The sequence below is a fragment of the Xyrauchen texanus genome, chromosome 6 (genome assembly GCF_025860055.1).
Source record: "Xyrauchen texanus isolate HMW12.3.18 chromosome 6, RBS_HiC_50CHRs, whole genome shotgun sequence".
Lineage (NCBI taxonomy): Eukaryota > Metazoa > Chordata > Actinopteri > Cypriniformes > Catostomidae > Xyrauchen > Xyrauchen texanus.
In genome coordinates, this window is record NC_068281.1 from 36,111,878 (window position 1) to 36,135,028 (window position 23,151).

Below are 23,151 nucleotides of genomic sequence, written 5' to 3' on the forward strand. Positions count from 1 at the left end.
ATGTGCAATGGTTGCATTGTTGGAGGCATGTCATTTTTAACCAATACAGTACAGCATATTCCAAGTGAAAAATCCAAAACAGATATGGCTCAGCCCCTAATTGAAATAAAGTCAATGCCCGCCCTAATTCAGAATGCTTAGAAAAGTCCACACCTTTCTTCAAAAAGCTGCTCATGCTCAAGCTCAAGATTTGAGGTATCATTCATGACCATATCAAAAACGGTGCAGGACGAGCTACGCTCAATTTAATAGCTAGGCTTAAGGATTTAAACAAACCAGCTCATAGTACATTAGTACCACCTCATATCAAGCACATTTACAGGCCACTCCATAAGATCACCTAGAAGACTTGCTAAGCTTGTTTTATCAGAGGAGCATGTACAGACGTCTCACAATGATGTTTTGGAAACCATTATAAAGTTGCATGCCACCTCACTTTTACTTAAATTAAATATCCTCTGCTAAGATTGCGCACTAATGTTATCAAATAGCACAATTACATTACAATGAGCTCTGCTCTGTTACACCCTGCTATCAAATTTCCACAGGGTTGCATTGTGAGCTTCATAATACATCAAATGCAACAAAAACACACAAGCAGCATTACCACATGTAAAGGAATACAACATTTCCATACTTTTCACTTGAATTGAAACCAGGCCTTGACATTGTAAACAGCTTGTAGAATTTCTGAGAAATAAAACAGCCCCCCACACCACAAACCTGTTGAGCTCCAATTGGATGTTTTACAGTGTCCAGAAACAACATGCTTTTTCTTTCCCCCACTCTCTTTTTCCAACTTGAGGTGCAGCTCTTAATATAATATGTATCATATGTGAAACAGGCATAAAACTTAAGACTTTTCTTACCCATAGAGCTGCAACATGTTCAAGGACTCAATAAGCTTACAATATACAAAACCTTCAAAATCATAGCAAACTATGAGACATTGCAGAGCAATGCTTTACAAAAGCGGTCAGAGATCCCAGATCCTCGATTCAGAAAAACATGTTATAGCATGCAAATCAACAGACACGAGTGTAAAGTCATTAAAGTAAACTAGCAACATATTGAAAAGCTGAAACTTCATCCTAGGCAAACCCAAATGATAGAGGTGACTGTTTAAGAGAAAGCAATGGTCACCACAATCCTCAGAGAGTGACAGCTACACGAGTGATAAAATAAGACTAGTTACATGAAAGACTGTTGTTGAATTGGTAAAGCGCTGAATTAGTCAAAAGCAATGTACAGAATGTGCAAAGAGAACCGCTGAGGGATGTAACTTATTTGTTTTTCCGACCCAGTGGAAATTCTAGCTTATGAACAATAGAAGAGCGTGTTTGTGTATGTCTGCACTCTACCTCTAAATAAACTCCAACAATGGCCAAATAGTTGCGTGACTCCTAGTGTCGGTGGATTGAAGGCAGGTGTAAGGTTGGTTTAAATACAAGCACTGTTAACATCATGTCATGACAGGTGCTGTTCATTTATATTCGAGAGACAACCTTAACCCCATTTTAACCTGCTGTTAGAGTGGTGGAAGCTCAAAGAGCTAGTAACCTAAAGGCTGGTTCAAACCTTGATGGGGATGATTCCAGACCTGGAGATATAAGTCCTAAAGTTTCTTTAAATAAGGCTGATTGATGACTAATAATAACTGCAACTTGCATTTGGGTGTCGAAGCTCGCAAGTCTACAGTCTCTGCATTTATAGTGCCTGTCAAACTGGTGCTGAAGTGTCAGGAGGGAATTTTATCAACTCTACACAGATGGCTATGCTCTAAGTGACAAACAGTCAAGAAAATATACAGCTATCCTATTTTTAAAATATGGGCATGTTATGTGGTTAATGCTGGTTTAAGGCCAGCCTGCAATGTTTCCCAATCCCATTCACCTTCTACTATATCTTCTTAATAATGGAGGTAAAACCCCAAACATAAAATAAGGTGGTAAGCCCCAACATTAAATTAAAATAAACTATAGTGGTCAAAGGGAAACCTGACCTTAATGTTTACACACAGTTTACACCGGAAGCAAGCGTTACATAAAAAATTGCACCCATTATAATCAATGATGCTGTCTACACTGGACGTGTCCATCGCATAGCGCCGACAGTGGCCACACAAGTCACTTTATTAACCCATCCATCTTAAATGATTTTACTTAACAAATGTCATGTGAAAATTTAGATTGCCATGAATTTAATTCATGTCTACAGTAACAAAGTTGCAATGGAAGTCAATGGAGCAAGGCATTGCACTATGTTAAACTACGCTGTTTTGAAAGTACAGCAAGAACACATTTAGTACATGTAAAACATTTTAAATGTACTTAAAACTAGTATAATAACAATCCCTTACTAACCTTGTGCGTGCATGCAAAGTTTTAACCAAGAAAAATCCACTCCGAGAAATTATGTCTGTAACGTGTAACCAAAACTTCATCCATCTAGAACAGAACTCCCACCATTCAAGGACTATTTAGATGACTTTACAGCTAAAATAAAATATTTTTATAATGAATAATAATATAAAATGCCAATTTCTGCTTACAAACCCCCCAGAACGCCTTGCCCCATAGACTTCCATTGTAAGTTCATTACTGTAGAAGTGATTTTTGCTTGTTTTTACAAACTGCGGGATGAGTCACAAAATAGTTTTCTGTGGTTATTGACAGCATGTTGCTTTAATGTAAAAGTGACAATTGTTGTAGGCTAAATGGTATGGTAGTGCACTGGCTCTTAACAAGGTGATGGGGCTCCTCAATCTTCCAAGGCAACTTGATAACCGAAAACCATTTAAAACAAGTTATTAAAATCAATTGGTTAAAATGATACAAAGAACTCAATATGACAATGTAAACTGATTTAATGTTTCTTACTCTGCAAAATGCACCGGTGACTGCTCATTTAGACGAACTTACTGGGAGGTAGAAGGCCTGTGAATATTGGGGACACTGGAGTTAGAAAGGAAGAGAATCATTGTAGTAGTGTACTAGTAAAAATCTGAATAATTTGATTATAGGAATCACTCTAAAAAACTTTTGTAAAGGTCTGTAGGAACCATATCAAGACAAATCTCTTCAATAGGAGGCGTGTTTACCAGTACTAAATAATAGCCATGTCCTTGATAACAACCTTGCTGTGCTCAGTCTTGTTTGTGAAAGCCCTACACACAAACAGCAGTTGACTCCTGTCAGTTCTGGGATCGTTTAGAAAGGTGCTCCGGGCATGGCAACCTCATAATAACCTCATTGTCAGGTGAAGAGAGAGGCGCACACAGCACACTGGGCTGTGTGCAAGATTAATGCCATGATGGACGTGACCCTCAGGGCTCTTCCTGTGCTATTCTCAGCTTCAGTGAGCAGATGGGCCATGTTCTCAATAGAGGAAGGAGACACAAGTAATGCAAACACAGCAGCAGCAGCACCCCCCCCCCCCCCACCCCCACCCAGAGGACACATTTTTCACAACAATCTGACAAAATACCAGGCTAAGGAGAACAAATTGTGCTTCTGACCTTTTGGGGAGAGGTATAAATAGCAATAAAAATGCCAGTGGACAAAGATAAATAAACAATAAAATTAGACGGTGCATCTAAATTCCAGTCACATCCTGGCAATTCATGTCATATTTTCTTTCCACAAAATTTGTATTTCTGTAACTGCTGATCTCCTGGGATTTTCACAAAACAAAACATCCAGCAAGCAGCTGTTCTTTGGGCAAAAAAGCTTGTTAATGACAGGGGTCAGAGGAGAACGGCCAGACTGGTTCAAGCTGACAGTAAGGTGACAGTAAGTTCTATGCAGAAAAGCATTCCTGAACGCTCAACATGCTGAACATTAGATGTGTGAATCTTCACAAGATTAAACAAACAGATCTGTAGTTTAGAAGAGTATCACATTTTTTCAGTTTTTTTCTTTAAAAAAAAAAATCTCTTGAAAACACAAGAAAAAAAGATTGGTTCTCTTTCAAAACACACTGAATAGGTTACTATTAAATATTTCAACTGATTTTATATATATATTTGATTCATGTGTTTGATATACCTTTTCTGCAAACTGTAGAGTATGTGCACTTGACTTTAGTGTACTGTATGTGCTAAACACAAATCTTTGTTTCTATAGCGGTCTCTGGCGTGTTACTGTGCTGCTGCATTTTAAACTGAACTCAGAATCGATTCAGAATTGTTTGAGAATGCATTGCGATTCTTCACTGAAAGATTTTCCCCCACCCCTATCAAACATTGAGGCAGATAGGCTACAGCAGCAGAAGACCCCTTCGAGTGCCAGAACATGTGAGCGGAGTGGAGATCATTTCACTTGAGCGGAGAGCACCTTTTTGAAGACTCCACTCCACTCCGCTCGCTCAACCCAGAACATGCTTTGTGATATGGTGGTTTGAGAATTTGCAAAATAAACAATTTGCTTGAGGATATGCAGTTCAAACATTGCATTTATGTATAAGGTTTGCAACTTAATTTAAACAAAGTAAAAATCAAAGCTAAGAAATCGAAAGTAGAGAGACTGTGAGAGTCAGCAAAGATTCTCTTTGGAATCAAAAATAGAACAATAGCGTGTTTGTGTATGTCTGCACACTACTCCTAAATAAACTCCAACAATGGCCAAATGGTTACGTGACTCACCGAGATAAAACATTTTCCCCATTCTAATGGTTGATGTGAACATTAACTGAAGTTCCTGACCCGTATCTGCATGATTTTATGCACTGTACTGCTGCCACACGATTGGCTGATTAGATAATCGCATGGATGATTGTTGGTGCCAGACAGGCTGGTTTGAGTATTTCTGTAACTGTTGATCTCCTGGGATTTTCACACACAACAGTCTCTAGAATTTACTCAGAATGCTGCCAAAACAAAAAACCATCCAGTGAACAGCAGTTCTGTGGACAGAAATGCCTTGTTGATGAGTGAGGTCAACAGAGAATGACCAGACTGACTAGAACTGACCGTCTATGGTAACTCAGATAACCGCTCTGTACAATTGTTGTGAGAAGAATATGGTCTCTGAATGTTATTCCGAGATGCAGGTTGTCGCTGTTTTGGCAACACGAGGGGGACCTACACAATATTAGGCAGGTGGTTTTAATGTTGTGGCTGATCGGTGTATATATAATCACTCCTTTAAAGTAAATAAAAGGTCATGTAGAACTGAAAACAATGTTAAGGCATAATATCTATATGTTCAATGACATAGATGTACTAACAGAGAAATATTTGACTGATTGCAAATGATAAGGAAGGTCTGGTAGACACGATTATCTAACAGCCGTTGTAAACCAGTACAAAATAAACAGCAAGGATTTATATACTAAAACACAATCACACAAATTTCAGATGTGTATGTTACTAAGCATTTCGTAATTGAATAAATGTCATCATAGAGCCTATATTTCACCCAGAGGGCACCGCAGTCCATGTGGGCAAAGGGGCAGTTGCTCGGGTGTGCTTGCTTGCCTGGAAACCAGTATATCCTACTACAGAGAAATTTCATTTTGGAGCGGGATATGATCTATAAAAAAAATGTACCAGTGAGCGTGATCGGTACTTGAGCGGAGCACAGGCACATGGAGCGGATTGAGCGGAGTGTCACACCCCTCCGCTCACATGCTCTGCCGGGTACCACTTCTATCAGCTAATATCAGGAAATATTAATAATATATGAGGCTACAGTGGTCACAGGCTCACCAAAACTGGACCGCAGAAGATTAGAAAAACATCATCTGGTCTGACAAATATATATATATATATATATATTAAAATAAATAAATTACATTAATTCCAAATAGATGCAGACATTGTTGAATCCTACATATTTTTTAAATGTCCTACCATATTGCAAATGATTGCAACATCTTTTGGCAAAATAGAAAATCAGGCTTTTCTTAGCCTCAGGAAGTGTGATGAATTATTTAAAGCATTCTGAGGGACATGCATCTGTTAGCTGTTAACGTCATATTTTTTAACAGGGGAAGGAACAGCAAGTACTTGTGAAAATCACAGGTAATCGCATCTATGGATTAGGCGCCAATTCATTAGCGGCACCCACTGCAAACTAATGACATTTGATTATGTTGACAGAGTTGCTGCAGAGGCAGGGCAAATGGGGGCTAAACTGTATGTGGCTAATCAAATTTACCAGCTCGTTCTCCAGAGAGTTCAGATTGCCTTTACCACAAGAATGCTTGAGGTGTGGCAGATGGAGTGAATGATGGGAGGTGAGAAGGGATATTGGCTGCTCACACAGAGATGTCCTTTGTTTGCTAAGCCCACTGAGTCAATTGCAAAAGGAATTGGAATAGATTGGTCTAAATAGCCAGGTCTAAAAATCGATGCCGGACAGAGAGGTGCAAAGAAGAGAGTTGACAAGGACCGTCACTGGTGTAAATGAAACCATACATATATATACATATGTATATATATATATATACACACATGCACGCGCACGCAGGCGCACACACACACACTGCAGTGCTGCTCTCACGCGTCATTTCAGTTTAATATGATTTCATTTTACGTTAAATGACATCAAACGACTATTCGACAATGAAAATTTTTCTAGTAATTTTTTTATTTTCGACGTTGTCGATAATGTCAACTAATCGTTTCAGCCCTAATGCAAATGATAATATGCTTTTAAACTCACCTGCTTTGGTTGCTTGAATTAATCCGGTTGTCTGTCTTTCAGTTGCTTTATTAAGTTTGATGCGTTTCCTCCTTTTGCCAGAAAATTGTGAAAGCAACGTTTACAAATAGGTTTTTGCTGATCTATGATGTTTCCCTTTTCATCAGCCTCAAATCCAAAGAATTTCCAAACCTGGCTTTTTCCACTTTTCTTTTCGACAAGATTCAGTTGAGACTCCGCAGCAGCTTTGCTTGTCGCCATCTTTTGCTTGTTGTGAGCGTTCAAAAGTTCCCGACTCTGCATGGGTACGATCCCATGCAGTAGACCCGATACTCGGTACTCCGGTACCTTCAGAAATTCTGGTATCGTAAACATTTTTTTGTTTCAGTACTGACTGGGTACTGGAGTACCGGTATTTTATAGATACACACATATACACTGTATAAAAAATAAATAAAAAGAACACACACATATTTAATCCTTTTTTACTCTAAATCTCCACTCCAACTTTCACTTTCAGATGTGAAAGTGAAACTAAACAGGCACCACATGCGACTTTCAGATGAAAAAGTGAAAGTGGAGATTTAAAAAAGGAATTCAATTTTGATCTGTTTCTCACCCACACCTATTATATCACTTGTAAAGATATGAATTTAACCACTGGAGTCTTATGGATTAATTTTTATGTTTCCTTTATGTGATTTTTGGAGCTAAAAAAGGTCTGATCACCATTCACTTGCATTGTATGGACCTACAGAGCGGAGGTATTCTTCTAAACATCTTTGTTTGTGTTCTGCTGAAGAAATAAAGTAATACACATCTGAGACTTGAAAAGATGACTTCACAAATAAGCATTTAATAAGACAAGTTTCTATTTGTTAATGTGTGAATACCTGCAGCACAAGAGGCTCGGGGTTAAAGGCCAAAGTCATTAGCAGCTGCATTCGCTCCGTGTCCTTCAGGTTCTTCAACAGGAAGCTTCCAGAGTCCTTGGTCTCAGCGTACCTCCTGACCAGTCGATCTAGAAGCCTCTGAGAAGGACAGTGCACCAGATCTGACCAGCCCTCCACCACCTCAGGAGTCAGAAGCCTCACGTCCCCATTAAGTCGGGCGAACTCGGTTTTGTAAATACCCTGAATAAGATCGCAGCGAGGTCTTCCAGTGGCTCTTTTGCATATTTTCTGATCAATCTCTGCCAGTTCCTGGTTAGAGCCCAAGCGTTTGAGCACTACCCTGCGGGTTCCTTCCCTGGGTTCTCCGTATTGAGCATAATAAACATTCTTTACATTGAAAAAGTCTAGGAAGCGCAAGCGACCCCACGTCTCAAAGGTCACCTGGCCGTTCATGAACTTGCGGCACCAGCTAGTACCGAAGCAGGCCGGACACTTGTTGAGGCTGATGAATCTGCGGTCTGTAAGCTCGTTCCTCTGGAAAGAGGCGAAAAGGTTGTGAGTGTTCATCAGCAGGATAACAAAAAGTGCTACGATGAAGAGGAACTTGCCGCATCGGTAAACGCGGCCAAATTTGAGCGACAGTATCCGCAGCATGCTGATTGGCAGCAGCCCGAGGAGGGTGGGTGTGGTGAATTTTCGTCAATGCGGCTGTTCCATCATTGATACGTGCATTATAGTCATCCACATCATATATCTTAGCTGGAGTGGTTCATGCTGGTGTTGCTTGTTAACCCCAACAGATTCAAGAGCCCCTCTCACCATGTTTTTTACAAGGGGTTTTGGATTCTACATTAAGTTCAGGCATTAAGATGCCACATCGGAAAGCCTGAAAAAGATAAATGAAATCTGGTTAATAAACCACCTGAGCATTGTGCATATTTTAAGAGATGCAGTATACAAGTGTTAATGATAACACTGTCAAAGCCGTTACTTCTTTCACATATTTAGACACTGTGATATTTTAGAGCTATCGGAATAAGGTGTGAAATAAAATGCACAATCAGCCTTCATGTTAGCATTTTCTTATGGCTTATATGTGCTAACAAAATAGTGAAAACCACATAATCTGCCTTTTGGGGAGGGTAACAGGAAGTGGGTGATGAAATGAGTGTCAACGTTCACTCTACCGTTTAATTTGTAACTTAAGAAAATTCAGAAGAAAAAACAATTACACAAGAGATATGTTGGTTTTAAATTGACAACATGTTAAATTAGTTAGCCCATTAGAATAGTTCAGTTCAGACAAATATTTACAATACATAAATAATAATTAGGGCTGTGATTAATGGTGTAAATAAAAAAATAAAAATAAATGAACACCATTAAAATCGCAATGCCCCCAGACCGTAATATGGAAGATTCCTGAGAAATGCAAGCTTGTAGTACCACCTGTTTACTCCAGAGGGCAGTAAGTGAAACTTCAGCTGTGTGGCAATGTGCAGTTTATACAGTGAAAAAAAACACCCTTGAGCAGACACACAAAACACACATGCGTTATGTTCTTGCGTTCAAAACACTTGATGGAGCGCAAATCCGAACTAAGGGATCTCAAGATGTGTTTAAAGATGGAGTATTAAACTATATTGAACTTGACACAGTGACCTAAACATTTTATGTTTATGATGCAACGCACCCGAGACGCTACACAAGCACGTCTGACGCAGGTGTACACTGACTGGGTCCTTAAACAAGCCCTCATAATAAATCTCCAACTGATTGACAAATTCACTTGTGTAATGGATTTCTGTGAACTGTATGACAATGATTGACTTATGATCAATAATATGGTAGTAAACAATACACTGTATTCTAAAGATTAACTCTTCTGCTACAGGAATGTAAAGCATTTTAATTATCAGAATATTTTTTTATTTAATTTGTATATATATATATATATATATATATATATATATATATATATATATATATAATATCATCTTTAAATATTTAAAGATAACTATGTATCATTATTTCATCATTATATATTGAATTATATTTATATGAGGGGTTTTCTCAGCAAATATTTGTATATGCGATTAATTAATCGGAACACCATGTAATTAATTAGATAAAAAATGTTAATCGATTGACAGCCCTAATAATAATATAGTTATTAGAGGGTGCTCATCCTGCAGTCTGTGTGGGTCCTAATGACCCAGTAAAGTGACAGGGACACAATACTGTAAAAAAGCACAGTCTTTCGGATGAAAGGTTAAACTAAGGTCCTGACTCTCTGTGGTCATTAAAAATCCCAGTTCACTTCTCGTAAAGAGTAGGGGTATAACACGCTGTCCTGGCCAATTTCCCCCATTGGCCCTTATCTATCATTGCCTCCAAAAAATCTCCATCCCTGAATTGGTTACATCACTCTACTCTCTTCTCCGCCAATAGCTAGTGTGTGGTGGGCGTTCTGGCACACTATGGCTGCCGTGGCATCATCCAGGTTGATGCTGCACACTGGTGGTGGTTGAGGAGATTCCCCTATACCAGTGTTTCCCGAACTTTTTTCTGCCACGGCACACTTTTTACAACTAAAATAAATTTGACGGCACACCACTATATCACAGAGGCTAACCATCATCAATATTTTTCCTTTTCAAGAACTTGTCCATGTTTTCTGTGTTATCTTAGTAGCGTGTTTACTTGTAGTGTTTCAAATTCGGCTATGCAAAAAACAAGTCACATACAGTGCTTGCGTTAGACTTTCTCATCATCCGTCATTTTGACGGACAGGATCGTAAAAATTCCATCATAATCTCTTATTACCCATCATTTTAATTTTCATATTTTAATGATAATAAGACATTTAATAGCTTTTATTTTCAAATTTAATCATGAATTTACAGGACGAGCATATATCAGATTTTGCATGTATTTATTTATGAAGAGAACAGATGAATAGAGACAGGAAGCAGATGAATGTTTTTTCCCTGCAGTGACAGCGGAGGCCACTAAAACACGACATATGAAAACGCAATATTACAAAAAACAAAACACGTAAAAAATGAACAGAACTCAATTGTCAACTCAAACCTTCCTCCTGGTCCACATCGACTTAAACTCGCCTGTGTGTAATCAAACGCATCAAGGGAGACTGATGCTGAGGCAATTGTCATTTGATTTTGTGTCTTTGCCTCGGACAGACGACTTCTCGTGGCAGTTTTAATTTGGTTCTGGAGGTTGAACCCAGCGTCAAGCGCTTCATCGCCATCCACATGACAAGAGTTGCAGAAAGCCTCACAGAGGGCCGATTTTACGAGCTTGCCATGTAAAAAAGGGAGAGGTGTGCACAATAAACATTGAAAACATGTATTTGGAAGAGAGAAAAAAGCTTGCAGTTGTTTTGATATCAGAAAGTAATAAAAGGACTCGTTTATGTTTAGGTCGAAGCATTTTCTTTGTGAATTTAAATTAGTTCAATAACTGGGGGTCTCTGATATTCATAAACGATAAGGTAATATTTAATTAAAAGAAATTATGAGACATTCAATGTCTCTTCACAAATTTGGTCAGTTTTTAAATATTTCTTGATGCTTAGTACTCTCAAAGACATGAGTCATATGAAAGACCCATAACTTGTATAAATATCACTCACATTTGCACATTAATCATTGCTCTTCAAAATCATAAAAGTGAACATTTATGGTTTCAAAACGGCTAATTTCTCTGAAAGGTGAGGATTTGGATCCCTGAAATGATTATTATTATTTTGTTTATGCATTTATTTATTTTGTGGAATCTGATAATTTTCCACGGCACACCTGACAATCTTTCAAGGCACACTTGTGTGCCGGGTCACCGTTGTTGGGAAACACTATTCAGTGCTATGTAAAGCTCTTTGAGTGCCTAGAAAAGCACTATATAAAATGTAAGGTGGTGCTAGAAAGTCATTTGATATCAAGCAAAGACTGTTGCTCTATTAAAATGCTCTTTCCAGAAGAATGTGGACAAAGTCTTCAATAAAAATGTAAAGGGATGGTTTTGGAGCACCTGCACTAAACTCATAAAAGACACTGTGCAAGCCAATAAAATTACAGATTAGTTATAGGGCAGTGTTTTTTATCACTCAACCTCTTTATTTATGCCTTAAAGTTATTAAGATAATTGAATGCATAAAAGGAGCCAGCACATCAGTCTTGTGTGATCCTTTAAAATATTTTTAATTCCAAAAATTGACAAGTTAAATTCTGAGGATTCCTTGGATATTTTCAACTAGACTTTTGAAAAGACTAGACAAGTTTCTAATTTTTTTGTCCTAACTGCAGAAACTAAGAATTGCAACTCTAGGAACTAATAGATTTTAATGAATAAGAATCATAAATCATATTCAATTCTGATTTTGCATGAATTCATGTAAAATGTGTAACTTTCACATCTATGACAAAAAGCCACCCCATGTACCCAAAATTACCCTACTCAAAGGAATAGTTTGGGTTCAATGCAAGTTAAGCTCAATCGACAGCAGTTGTGGCAAAGTTGATTTTCTTTTAAAAATAGCTAAAATTGAGGTTGCTGTTGATTGAGCATAATTTGTATTGAACCCCAAACATGCCTATAAATACTTAAACAATGTGAGCTAAATGGAATATTAAAGGAAAAGTAGTCAATGTACTGTTGGGAAGAGTGAATTTGCAGATGATTAGGGCATGATCGGACTAGTCAAACGAGACATGATCAAGTCAAGATTGTTTCAAACAAGGCTCCAGCAGGCATACTATTGAATCAAGTATTTGACTAAATGTGGGAGGGTAGAGTTACCTTTCATGGTAAACACTGGAAGCAAAACCTCCAATAACAAGTAGGTCAAACTCTCAGTAAACAAGGTCTTTTATGACACTTTTCTACTGCACGTTACGGTTCGACTCGCTTTAGTTTTCTGCTTTTCCAATGCTACCTCAACGTGGGTGGGATTATAGGCTGATCGTCATAGTTGCGCTGTCTCTACTGTCGTGACATCATCTTAAACGCGACACAAAACAAACAATAACAAGACCACTAGCTGTTAGCTATTAGCTCATTGTGCTGCATAAAGCAGTTGTTGCATGGTGATTTTACACAATTGTAACAGTTAAATTGGCCTGGTTGTTTTAGAAGCAAGCTTTCCAGTAGCTGGTCAACTAAAAGTGAAGCTTTCAAGCGGAGTATAGAGTTAATGTAACAAAACGTATCATCCTCCATCGTGGACTCCAGGGCACTCTCCCTCCTATTGCTCGCTGGTCTAGATAGCATCCATTTGGTAAAACCACTTCCACATTTCCTTGATGGTTCTGTAGTCACTTTTATGTTTTTTAGTTTTTTTTTTACTTTTCCCTACACTGTTGTTAAGTCCGGTGGTAGTGGTGTGCGGACAACAGCTGAGACACTTCCTGAAATACTTTTTCATTCATCGCTAACGAGAGGAACGTCTGCACCTCGTTTATTGACCATGGCATGGTTTTGAGCACAGACATTTCTGTTTACAATTCGAAAGGCACGTGAACAACTGATATTGCTATCGCTGTAGCTAACTTTAAAACTGCAGGTTGATGTCCCGTGTCGCAAATCCAGTGACGCTGGTAGTGACTATTTTCGCTGACCAATCAGTGATCTGCAGGGTTTTCACATCACATTTACTAATGGCTTGCAAGGTGGTACTAAAAAAAGTACCAGGTACCATCCACAGTGGAAAACCCCCCAAAAGTGAGCAGAGTCGAGTTGTACCGTGCAGTGGAAAAGTCCCAATAGATGCATGTTTAAAAGTGTTAAACTCTGTTTTGCACAGTTTAGGCCTAAGTATAGTTTTTCCACATGCCAGTATTTCATACGCACATTTCGTTATAAGAGTGAACTTGTTCTAGTGATCGAATGACAAAGATTTTATGCAACTAATCTGGTAAAGTTAAGCAAATCCAGTGATCAGTTGTACTTTAAAAGCTCTCATTGTGGCAACTCTGTATTTTCTAAACAATTGTTTCCAAGCTGACTGGTGCACCCCCCCAACTCCACAAAAGTTGCCAAGAAGCCTCAATCATATTGAAACTGGTGATTTTAATCCAGATCTTGCCATTTTTGTAATCAATATGCAGGATTTAAAAAGATAGAGAACAGACTATGGTTTGTTCGGGAGTATCTGAGGCCAACACTGTTGTACAGATAGTAATCGATTACATCATCAAACATGCCACCGCCACCATGATGAGGGGAAACACTGGTAAACAAAGCATTGGATTAAATTTTACAAAGGTGTTAAGTAAACACAAATATGAAGCTAAACTTAAGAGGTGGATTGTAAGAAAAGAACTTGTAAGAAAAAAAAAACTTGGTCACTGATCTCAAAATAATGGTAAAATGGAGTGGTGGTGGCGTAGTGGGCTAAAGCACATAACTGTTAATCAGAAGGTCACTGGTTCGATCCCCACGGCTACTACCATTGTGTCCTTGAGCAAGGCACTTAACTCCAGGTTGCTCCGGGGGCATTGTCCCTGTAATACGTGCACTGTAAGTCGCTTTGGATAAAAGCGTCTGCCAAATGCATAAAGGTAAAATATTTCTTTGAAATATCACTTATCTGTATCTCAGGTTCAACGCTAGCTGTAGTATTCCCCTCCATTGTAAATGTGCGGTAAATTGTTTTATTATAGATTAATTCTGTTGTAAGCTTTCTTAGCTGCGTTTAAAAACATCTGAGAAATAAAAACAGTAAAACAGGATTCTTGTGTAATTATTGCTTTTATATGTATTGTCATGTTTTGCATTCAAAGCATATCCTTTATAAATCAAAAGGGTCCCTTTATTCATAACCTCATATCTCTATTCTGAGATATCAAGTGTTTACTCCGGACTTTAGTGACAAGACCCAGACAAGTTTTGTATTACCTTGAATGTACCATTGTCTCCTTAAATAATGCAATAATTGAAACGTATTATTCAACAAATAACAGCCTACACACAAGATATGAAAACAACCTTACATGCTGATGCTAACAGTCAGAAGTCCCGACTGCTATATGTAAACAAAGTTCAGAATGCTAATGTTGTAAGTTCCAAGATTTAATATGTTGTCATTCAGCTTTTATACAAGTGTACAAAAAGAGATAAATATATTTCACTAAAAGAGACAAGGTGGCAACAGAAGAACACTTACAAATTGGAGAAACAGCCAGGTAAACATTAGCAATAGACTGGCCATCAGTCTGTATTAGTCCACTTATGTAACAACTGGAAAATATCCTTAATATTCCTATATTTACTTTAAAAATGTGATCGGAACACACTCTGCTAAAATTTCAAGAGCAAGACTAGAGATCTATATATTTGAATATGTTAACACAACTATGTAAATTAACAGCACAAAACAAATGTTCAATAAGACTGCAACATTCCTGTTTATTTTTTTTCATTTGGATCTTTGAGGGCCATGCGACTAATTCTGTATTAAATCGGGTTCTTGGTTCTCAACCCTTTCTTGTTCAGAACCGGTTCCATTCTCTCTTTTTTCTACCCTTTTCTCCCCAATTTGGAATGCCAAATTCCCAATGCACTCTAAATCCTTGTGGTGGCATAGTGACTCGCCTCAATCCAGGTGGCAGAAGACAAATCTCAATTGCCTACGCAGAGAGAAAATCAATCCGTGCATTTTATCACATGGCTTGTTGAGTGCGTTACTCCGGAGACATGATGCATGTGGAGGCCCACGCTATTCTATGTGGCATCCACACACAACTCACCACGCACCCCACCGAGAGAGAGAACCAATTTATAGTGACCACGAGGAGGTTAACCCAACATGACTCTACCCACCCTAACAACCGGCCAACTGGTTCCTTAGGAAGCCTCACTGAAGTCACTCAGCACGCCCGTGGAATCGAACTTGCGACTCCAGTTGTGGTAGTCCGCATCTTTACTTGCTGAGCTACCCAGACCCCCGAACTGGTTCCATTCTTTAAAAAAAAAAATACCGTAATCGTATGATCTTCGTGACTTTTGGTTCTGTTAATGGTTCTCCAGGGTGCAATTTTCTGCCAATGCAACGAATGGTTTCTGCTGCTAAACAGCAGGTAGCTCCGCATCAAACCGGGCCCAGCTCTCAGCCCCAGTGTCGAGCACCTCGCAGGCGGCATACGCCCCCCCATCTCCAGGACCCTTTCCAGGACCAGGAAAGCTCCGAAGCGCTCCTGAGATGGGCGACCCAGGCAGTCAGACATTCACTCCGGAGGTGGTACCAAGACCACTCCGTCCCCCGGTGGAGGGCTGGGAGGAGAAGCATTGTTTCATTTGCTGCACCACCTTCGGGCTGCGTCTCCCACATTCTCAATAAAGAGCGATTTCCTCACACCCTGGGTCATCCTGCCGGTGTGTGCCATTCTCATGGCACCCCGGCCCCAAAACTCTACAGTCCCGGCTCCCCGGACGCAGCCCTCTCACTTTCGGACCCGCGACTGCTCAGCCCCGGCAGGCCTGCGCTGACGAGTTCCGAAGACGCCTCTCTAGGACCTGTTCATCAGTCTCTAACCTGCCCCCTGCCGGGTGCGTGGAGCAAGGTAAGTGCTTTGAGTCTTTCCTCAGCACCCAAGCCTCGGGACGTTCTTCTGCCTCCCGTCGCGCTATTACCTTACTTACGTTTTTAGATAGGACCCCTTGTGTCACTTCATTCAACACAACGTCGAGTGAGTGACAGAAGGGGACCGTCATGGTTACTGTTGTAATCTCCGTTCCCCGAGGGAAGGAACGAGACGTTGTGTAACTCCTGCCACAGCACTAGATCTACCACTGTAAACGGCCGTACTTTATTTTCGGCTCCTCAGTCCAAAATCCTGACTGGTACTTGCTGCCCCGCTTCCTTTTATACCCGTATGTCCAGGGCGAGGCATGCAATTTCTGTCTGCCACTTGACATTGGCCTTTTCTCAGGTTCAGAAGTACGTTTGGCATCTCAGGAAGACCCCTTGTGTCACTTCATTCGACACAACGTCTTGTTCCTTCCCTTGGGGAACGGAGGTTACAACAGTAACCATGACGATAATCATATACTGATGTGCAAGTTATGAATGTCCAACTCGAAATTAAACAAGAACTGTTGAAATTCCACTAGCCTAAAATACAACATTAGGCTAAAAAACAGTCTAACCTGTCTCTGGAACTGTTCATGTTTATTTCATGATGACTTGCATCTCTATTCAATACAACAGTGCAGTTACTGACTGGTTTTTCATTTGACAATGTATAATTAACAATACACACAGTTTTATTGTAATAAGTGGAATTTTATGGCATCAAATTTCATGTATTTCATGTATTCATAAATGTATTTCTGATTTGTTATATCTGCTCTGTACAAATCTGAAATGATCTCATTAGTGGGTAACAAACAGCAGAGGGTATAAATACAATAAGAATAGCATTTCTCATTTCCAAATCATTCTTTTAAAAAAAGTACTAAAAGAATTACTGGAATCTTTAAGAAACCGAAATCATTAAGAGGAATCATAATCATAAAATTCTTTATGATTCCCAACCCTGCCTCTCCTTCAGCCCTTTACAAGAACGGGAGAGGGTCCAATAAAAACCCTCACCTCATCACTGTGCACAAGGAAGGAGAGAGCTCGCTCAGGTAACTCAACAGCCCTCTCGCTGAATGTATTTACCACACGCAAATACAAAGCACTCAATGCTCACAACTTTTAAGATGTGCTATAAGACGTGTGTGTAACGTGCTATGAGAGTAGAGTGCAAAACTTCCACTGAAGGGATAAGGCACATCATTTAGGGGTAAACAGACTTAAGCAATCAATATCCAGTTTCTATAGTGCAAAACTTCCACTGAAGGGATAAGGCACATCACTTCGGGGTAAACAGACTTAAGCAATCAATATCCAGTTTCTATAGTGCAAAACTTCTAACTGTACCCTGAATGAATTAAAACAATGATGTCAAATTTGAAGAAATTGTTAATATAAAAAAAGGAAATAACAGTATACACAGTAGTCCAGCAACCATGGATGGCATGTCCACGTTTGCCATCACATTTTCTCAAAAAATATTTAATCAAACCAAGTGCACATACAGTGCATAGTGAAGAAGACATTTACTCATTGCACACGTGAAACACATTTACTTTCAAGTTGCACTCGGCGCTCATGCGGATTCAGCGTGAGCAGCAATCTCCTTACAGTTTAAACGGCCTGGATCGCCTGCTTGATTGTCAAGGAGTGACCTTCCGGATTTGTATATCTGAGTAACTTTTTACCCTGATCCTGAAGTTTTTGATTCTGGCTGATTTAACACACGCTTCAGAGGAAGATTTTAGAAAAAAAGAGGTTTGTGTATTACATCTATTTAAACAAGATATCTGCATATTTGCAGACAGTATTAGAAGTTTTATTGATATTTGCCTTTTATCATTAGAAAAGTTACAGGGAACTGTTGAAGAGAGACTGTTAGAATACTAATGCATAGGAAGATTTATTAACATTCCACAGGACACTGGATCTGCTGAAGTTTTGTGATGTTTGTTTATTACATCTGTTTAAATGAGATATGAGCATATTTGCAGATGCTATATTTGATATTAGTTTTATTGATATTTGCCTTTTTTTCCTCATTAGACAAGACAGTTAAAGTTACAGGGAACTGTTGAGAGAGAGGGATAATGAAACAGACGAAAACTTTAACATTATGAGCTCAAGCGCCTCTGTCGCAGCTCTGATGCGGATCATTTAAATGAGACTGAGTTGCACACCGGTCTATAATTATAGTAACACAATGGCACGTTACAAAACAAACTGTGACTGGTCGTTTACATGTCTCAGTCGCATCACATGCAAGCAGGCGATTCTCAGCGGCATCAAGAAAGAAATTGCCTGATGTCGATAATTAAAGAAAAATAAAAAATCCTAAAATCGGCCGATTTATCAGCCTTGCCGATATATTAGTCAAACACTAGTGATTAAATCGCTTACAAGCCTTTTTGGTGTAAAGTTTTATCCAATTTTACAACTTTGTTGCCATGACGACGTAACACTATAAACCCTGAAATATCAGTAAATAACAATTTAAACAACTTTACAGCTCATATAATACCAGAGTTTTAACATACAAATTTATGTAAGTGCTTTTATAAAATGATAAGCTTCATTGCTGCATTTAAATCCTCCAAAAATTGGCCTCGTTCATTTCCACTATAAGTGCCTCAATGTGACCTTAATTTTTGCTTTTATTTTTTTATCAAAAGGATGACTCGAAAATAATTTTCGTGGTAATCCAACAAATGTATTTAATTGAGCTTAACTTTGAATTAGAATTATTGTATTGAATTGAATTGTATTGTATTGAATTGAATTGTATTGAATTAGGAATACTATATTAAAGAAGCAAAACAAAGGGTAGATTTGAAGGCATGAGGAGGTCTTGATAAATAAGCAATTCCAGAAATGAAAACCAGTGTCATGTCTCTGTTCTTAATAAAATACTTCATGTGTGGTGGGCCATCCATTGTGTTGCGTTCTGGTTAAAGTTACACTGCTCTGTGGTTTTGAAATATAAAAGGCACAGTTGCCACAGGTATTGATTGCTGAAGTCAATAATGTTTGATCACACAAGAATTTGGCCGAGCCATTACACTGCAAGCAAAACAGTCACCAACCCAACCAGAAAAAAAGCTGTACATTATCTATGCTGTGCATGTATGAAGCCAAGCAGAACAGGAACTAACCACATGTGTGATGGGGGATTTCAGCTCGCACTTACACTTATGATTGATGTCTGTACCATGTGAAGGCAAGTGTGTGACCTACATGAGCTACACGCAATACCACTCAAGATCTATAATATGCCCTGTAAACCCTAATGTTGTAATTACTGGAAAAATCAAGTTGTCTTAATTAAACATTTTGTGAAATGGCAAGCTTTGGGTTCATAACTCGAATATCTATGTGTGAACTTAATTATCTTCAAAATCTATAGACTTTAAAAAATCTTTAAATATTGAGTATAGAATTGAGGCTCAGTGGAATACCTATGATACCTAGCGCTTGCTTGACTTAATTAATTATGTTAATTGTGTTTCCTTGGTCATTGAGAACTTAAGGTGGCATTTGAATGGTTGTTATTACCAACTCATAAAGGTTTGAGCACTTTTGTAGTATTACCCATGTAGTTTTGTTGCAAATAGTTGTTAGGCATGATGACACAATTGTCACCTTTGGTCAAGTTAACATGTTAACATCTCAGTTCTACTTGTGCAACTGAAGTACAGTATGCATTTCAGTGGGGAATTAAGTTTATTTAATTACTGACATACAATTGGTTATAATCTTTGAGTGGTGTTATTTTTATAATCTAAATTTGAGTCCATTAAATTTAGATTATTAAGTAGAAACTGCAATATTAAAACTATCTGATTAAATCTACTTGCATCCAGTTACCTCAACTTCAGGGTTTCCACTCTTTTCGAGGCACATTTTTCCAGGAAATTTTATGTGCCACATGGCTGTAATATTTAAACACAAACACACGAGAGATCATTAAAATTGTGGTTATTAGAGTTATTCTTCCAAAATTGTGTATTCAACAGTTTAATTAAATTTAAGTTTTTTATTTTAGCTTTTATTTTGGCGTTTCTGTGTGTTTTTGATGGTAGTTTCGCACCTCCGGATTAAACAGAAATTAATTTTAAAAAATTGAGAAACAAAATGTATCTATGCCAAGGTTTTAAGGCCACATCATCAGCATGCAACCACCTCAGATGAAAATGAATTCTAAAATAAATAAATAACCATAATCTGCAGTTTGACCGTGGTGGACCGTGGTTTACAACTTAAATGGTTGTTGTTAACACTAAAGCAGTGTTGGAACTAAATAATTTTGCACTATATCAATACTTGTACAGGTTACAAAAACCTGTAAGCGTCCCAATCAAACAGTTTTATTATACTAAAATATTTTCAAAGACAAATATTTATTTTACAGGACATTTAGACATGTTTCTCATTTTCCATGACTGGAAAACTACATTGGAAAATTCCACGTTTTCCAGGACAGAACGGGTATAAGTCAATTGGGTAAAGTCGACTTATTAGGGTTTTCAGTGTGCAAAATCAGCACTCTAAATAACCAGAAACAGTTTGTTGGTGTGAATAAATAGGATGTAGCCAAAAAACTCGACCCATGTGTCGTCCACTTACGAAGGGTTTTAGTCTGTTTGGTAATATACGTAAAGAAAGTCACTCCACATGTGATACGCTTCGACCGCAAACAGCTCAAAGCAACTCAAAGTTTGCAAATAACTTCACAGCAGCAAGAAAAACCTGTCAACTATACATATATTATCAGCTGAATGACGTCTCAACTATGACCGTTGCAGTCAACTCGCCACGTCAATCAGGTACTCGCGCTTTGATCCACTGGATCATCACACAGTGAATCCAGCGCCGCGTCACGCGCGGACAACATTGTGTCCTACCGCAGGCGAACGAGAAGAGGAACAAGACTCTCTCACTTAAAGCTGGTGAGCAATGCCGTCAGGAAGTTTGTTTGCACAGTCGGGACACATAACAAACTTCAGAGTATGTGCTGCAGGTTAAAATACCATATCACGAAACCAGTTAAAGGAAATGTTGTTCTCATCATCCTCAGCTGATAAACGAGGAAATGTTGATATCATCCTCAGATGATAAACGAAGCCATTAATACTTGTCTTTGTCTACATAAACGAACTATATTAACAAAATATTGTTGGGCTGTTCATGCTCAACTAGAAACGTTTCTTGGTTCATATACGATTTACTGCACAGCAATCAACTCGAGAGGCTTTCGCCTTTTTATGGAGAAGTTGTGCCATTTCTAACTGTTAAAAAAAACAAAAACAAACAAAAAAAAAACAAACACACGATTTCAGGAAATTGTAATGTGCAAATTCCACAGCCTACCGAATAGTAAGCAGATAAGTGAAAACTCCGGATTTATTCCAGGCGCGTGAAGAAGGGAACAATCGTTATCTATTTATGAACTGCTGTCTCTCATTACCAGTCTTGTACATCGATGCATTCCAACGTTGTCCATATGTTGCGTGCACATTGCTTCTTTTTCTTTATTCCTTTAAAATTCGACCGGGTTGCCGAAACATCAGCCCTGCTTGCATCTCGAGACAAGTTCAGCCAGCGCGCATTGGAGCAGCTGCACAAAAGGTCCGACTTCTCGGGTCGGGTTTCGCATTTACGACCCTTCTGGTCAGTTTACGTTACTGGGTGATATTCGAAACAAGACACAGCTAGTGTTTTAACTCCTCCCCCAATCTCTAGAGCGCTCCTCTCTCTCCTCAGACAAGGAGTGAGTGCTCTAAAACCTGAGGTGTATCCAACAGGACCCTGTATTCTTATAAGAAAAAAACATTTAATTGAGGGGATTTGCCAGTCTATAATGAGAGCAAATTCATTCAAATTTGGAGTCTCTCCATTTAGTTGATTGACGATGTTAGACGTAATAACATTCAGGAACAGGAACACAGATCATGCAGTTACACACGTACACTTGAAATAGCAATTGCTGAGTGTAAAGCAAGGAAAATCCATTTCTGTCTGTGACTATCACTCTTGCCCACGCAGTTATTTTGAGTCAATGTGAGAAAATAGGCATAGGACACGTCACTTTATTAACATCACGTTATTTATGCCACATTAATCATCATTGTATTTTGTCAGTCACATTATAAACCACATTTTACTATTGCATTCATGATTCATATCATTTTTAAATAGAGTCTGCGCCAAATAGAGCGTTGTCAAATTTGACTCCATGCAATCTCACATGAAATTGACCAGAATCTTAAACATAAATTAAAGTGTAATGTGGTTAAGAAATGTTTTTTTTAGAACAAGCAATATTAAGTGTTTGAGACTAATGAAAAGTGAGATAATCTACAAACAAACCAACGAATAATTCGTCACAAAATAAAGCGCTGAGGCAGATTTCAGTGCTCTGGGGACCTCTAGTGGCGTAAAGTTTATTTGAAGATTTTATTTTAATTACAGATTTTCTCAGTCGCTTTGGTACATTTCCTCGAATCATCCTTAGCATTTCCAAACCAGTATGTCCATGTTGTCAATATAACAGTGTACTCCGTCAGTTTTTCCTGATGTAAATTATGGCTACGGTTTTGATGACAATGATTGAAAATGCACAAGGCGGCACTTTTTCTGTATGGCATATATCAGTTACAACAGTACAATGTTACACATTACTCTATGTGGGATATTGATTGCAATGGATTTGGATTCATATTTACGCTTTTACTGTTGGTCTGTCAATGTGATACAGAAAAGAATAAGACGACTATTTTACAACACAAAGGGGAAACAAATACAAAATTAGAAAGGTAAACACAGAACACCCCTTAGGCAGGGCTATACATGCAGCTCTGTATGGGAAATCCCTGTGCAGTCTTTCTTCACCTCCTGATGTCCCGGCCTGTCGGGTCACAGATTATCATCCACATAACAACAGATATTTTCCCTCGCAATGCAGCACAGCAAGACTATTTTGAAATATCTTATCCAGCGTCTGCTGTGATGTCCTAACATG

The 23,151-nt window shown here is 38.6% G+C and overlaps 1 protein-coding gene across 3 annotated transcripts in view; it reads right to left on the bottom strand.

Moving 5' to 3' along the window:
• The window catches only part of LOC127645172 (divergent protein kinase domain 2A-like), a 34,560-nt gene extending 12,766 nt beyond the window's left edge, over positions 1-21,794 (bottom strand). Inside the window, exons 1-2 of one of the 3 annotated variants that reach the window (XM_052128687.1) lie at positions 21,598-21,794; positions 7,538-8,423 (exon numbers count right to left, since the gene is read on the bottom strand). In XM_052128687.1, the coding sequence (XP_051984647.1) occupies positions 7,538-8,191 (654 nt within the window). In that variant the 5' untranslated portion in view covers positions 8,192-8,423; positions 21,598-21,794. Of the gene's footprint in view, positions 1-7,537; positions 8,424-21,500 lie in introns of all 3 variants that reach the window. The other 2 variants (XM_052128685.1, XM_052128688.1) reach the window with 2 other exon arrangements.
• Positions 21,795-23,151: the final 1,357 nt, after the last annotated feature.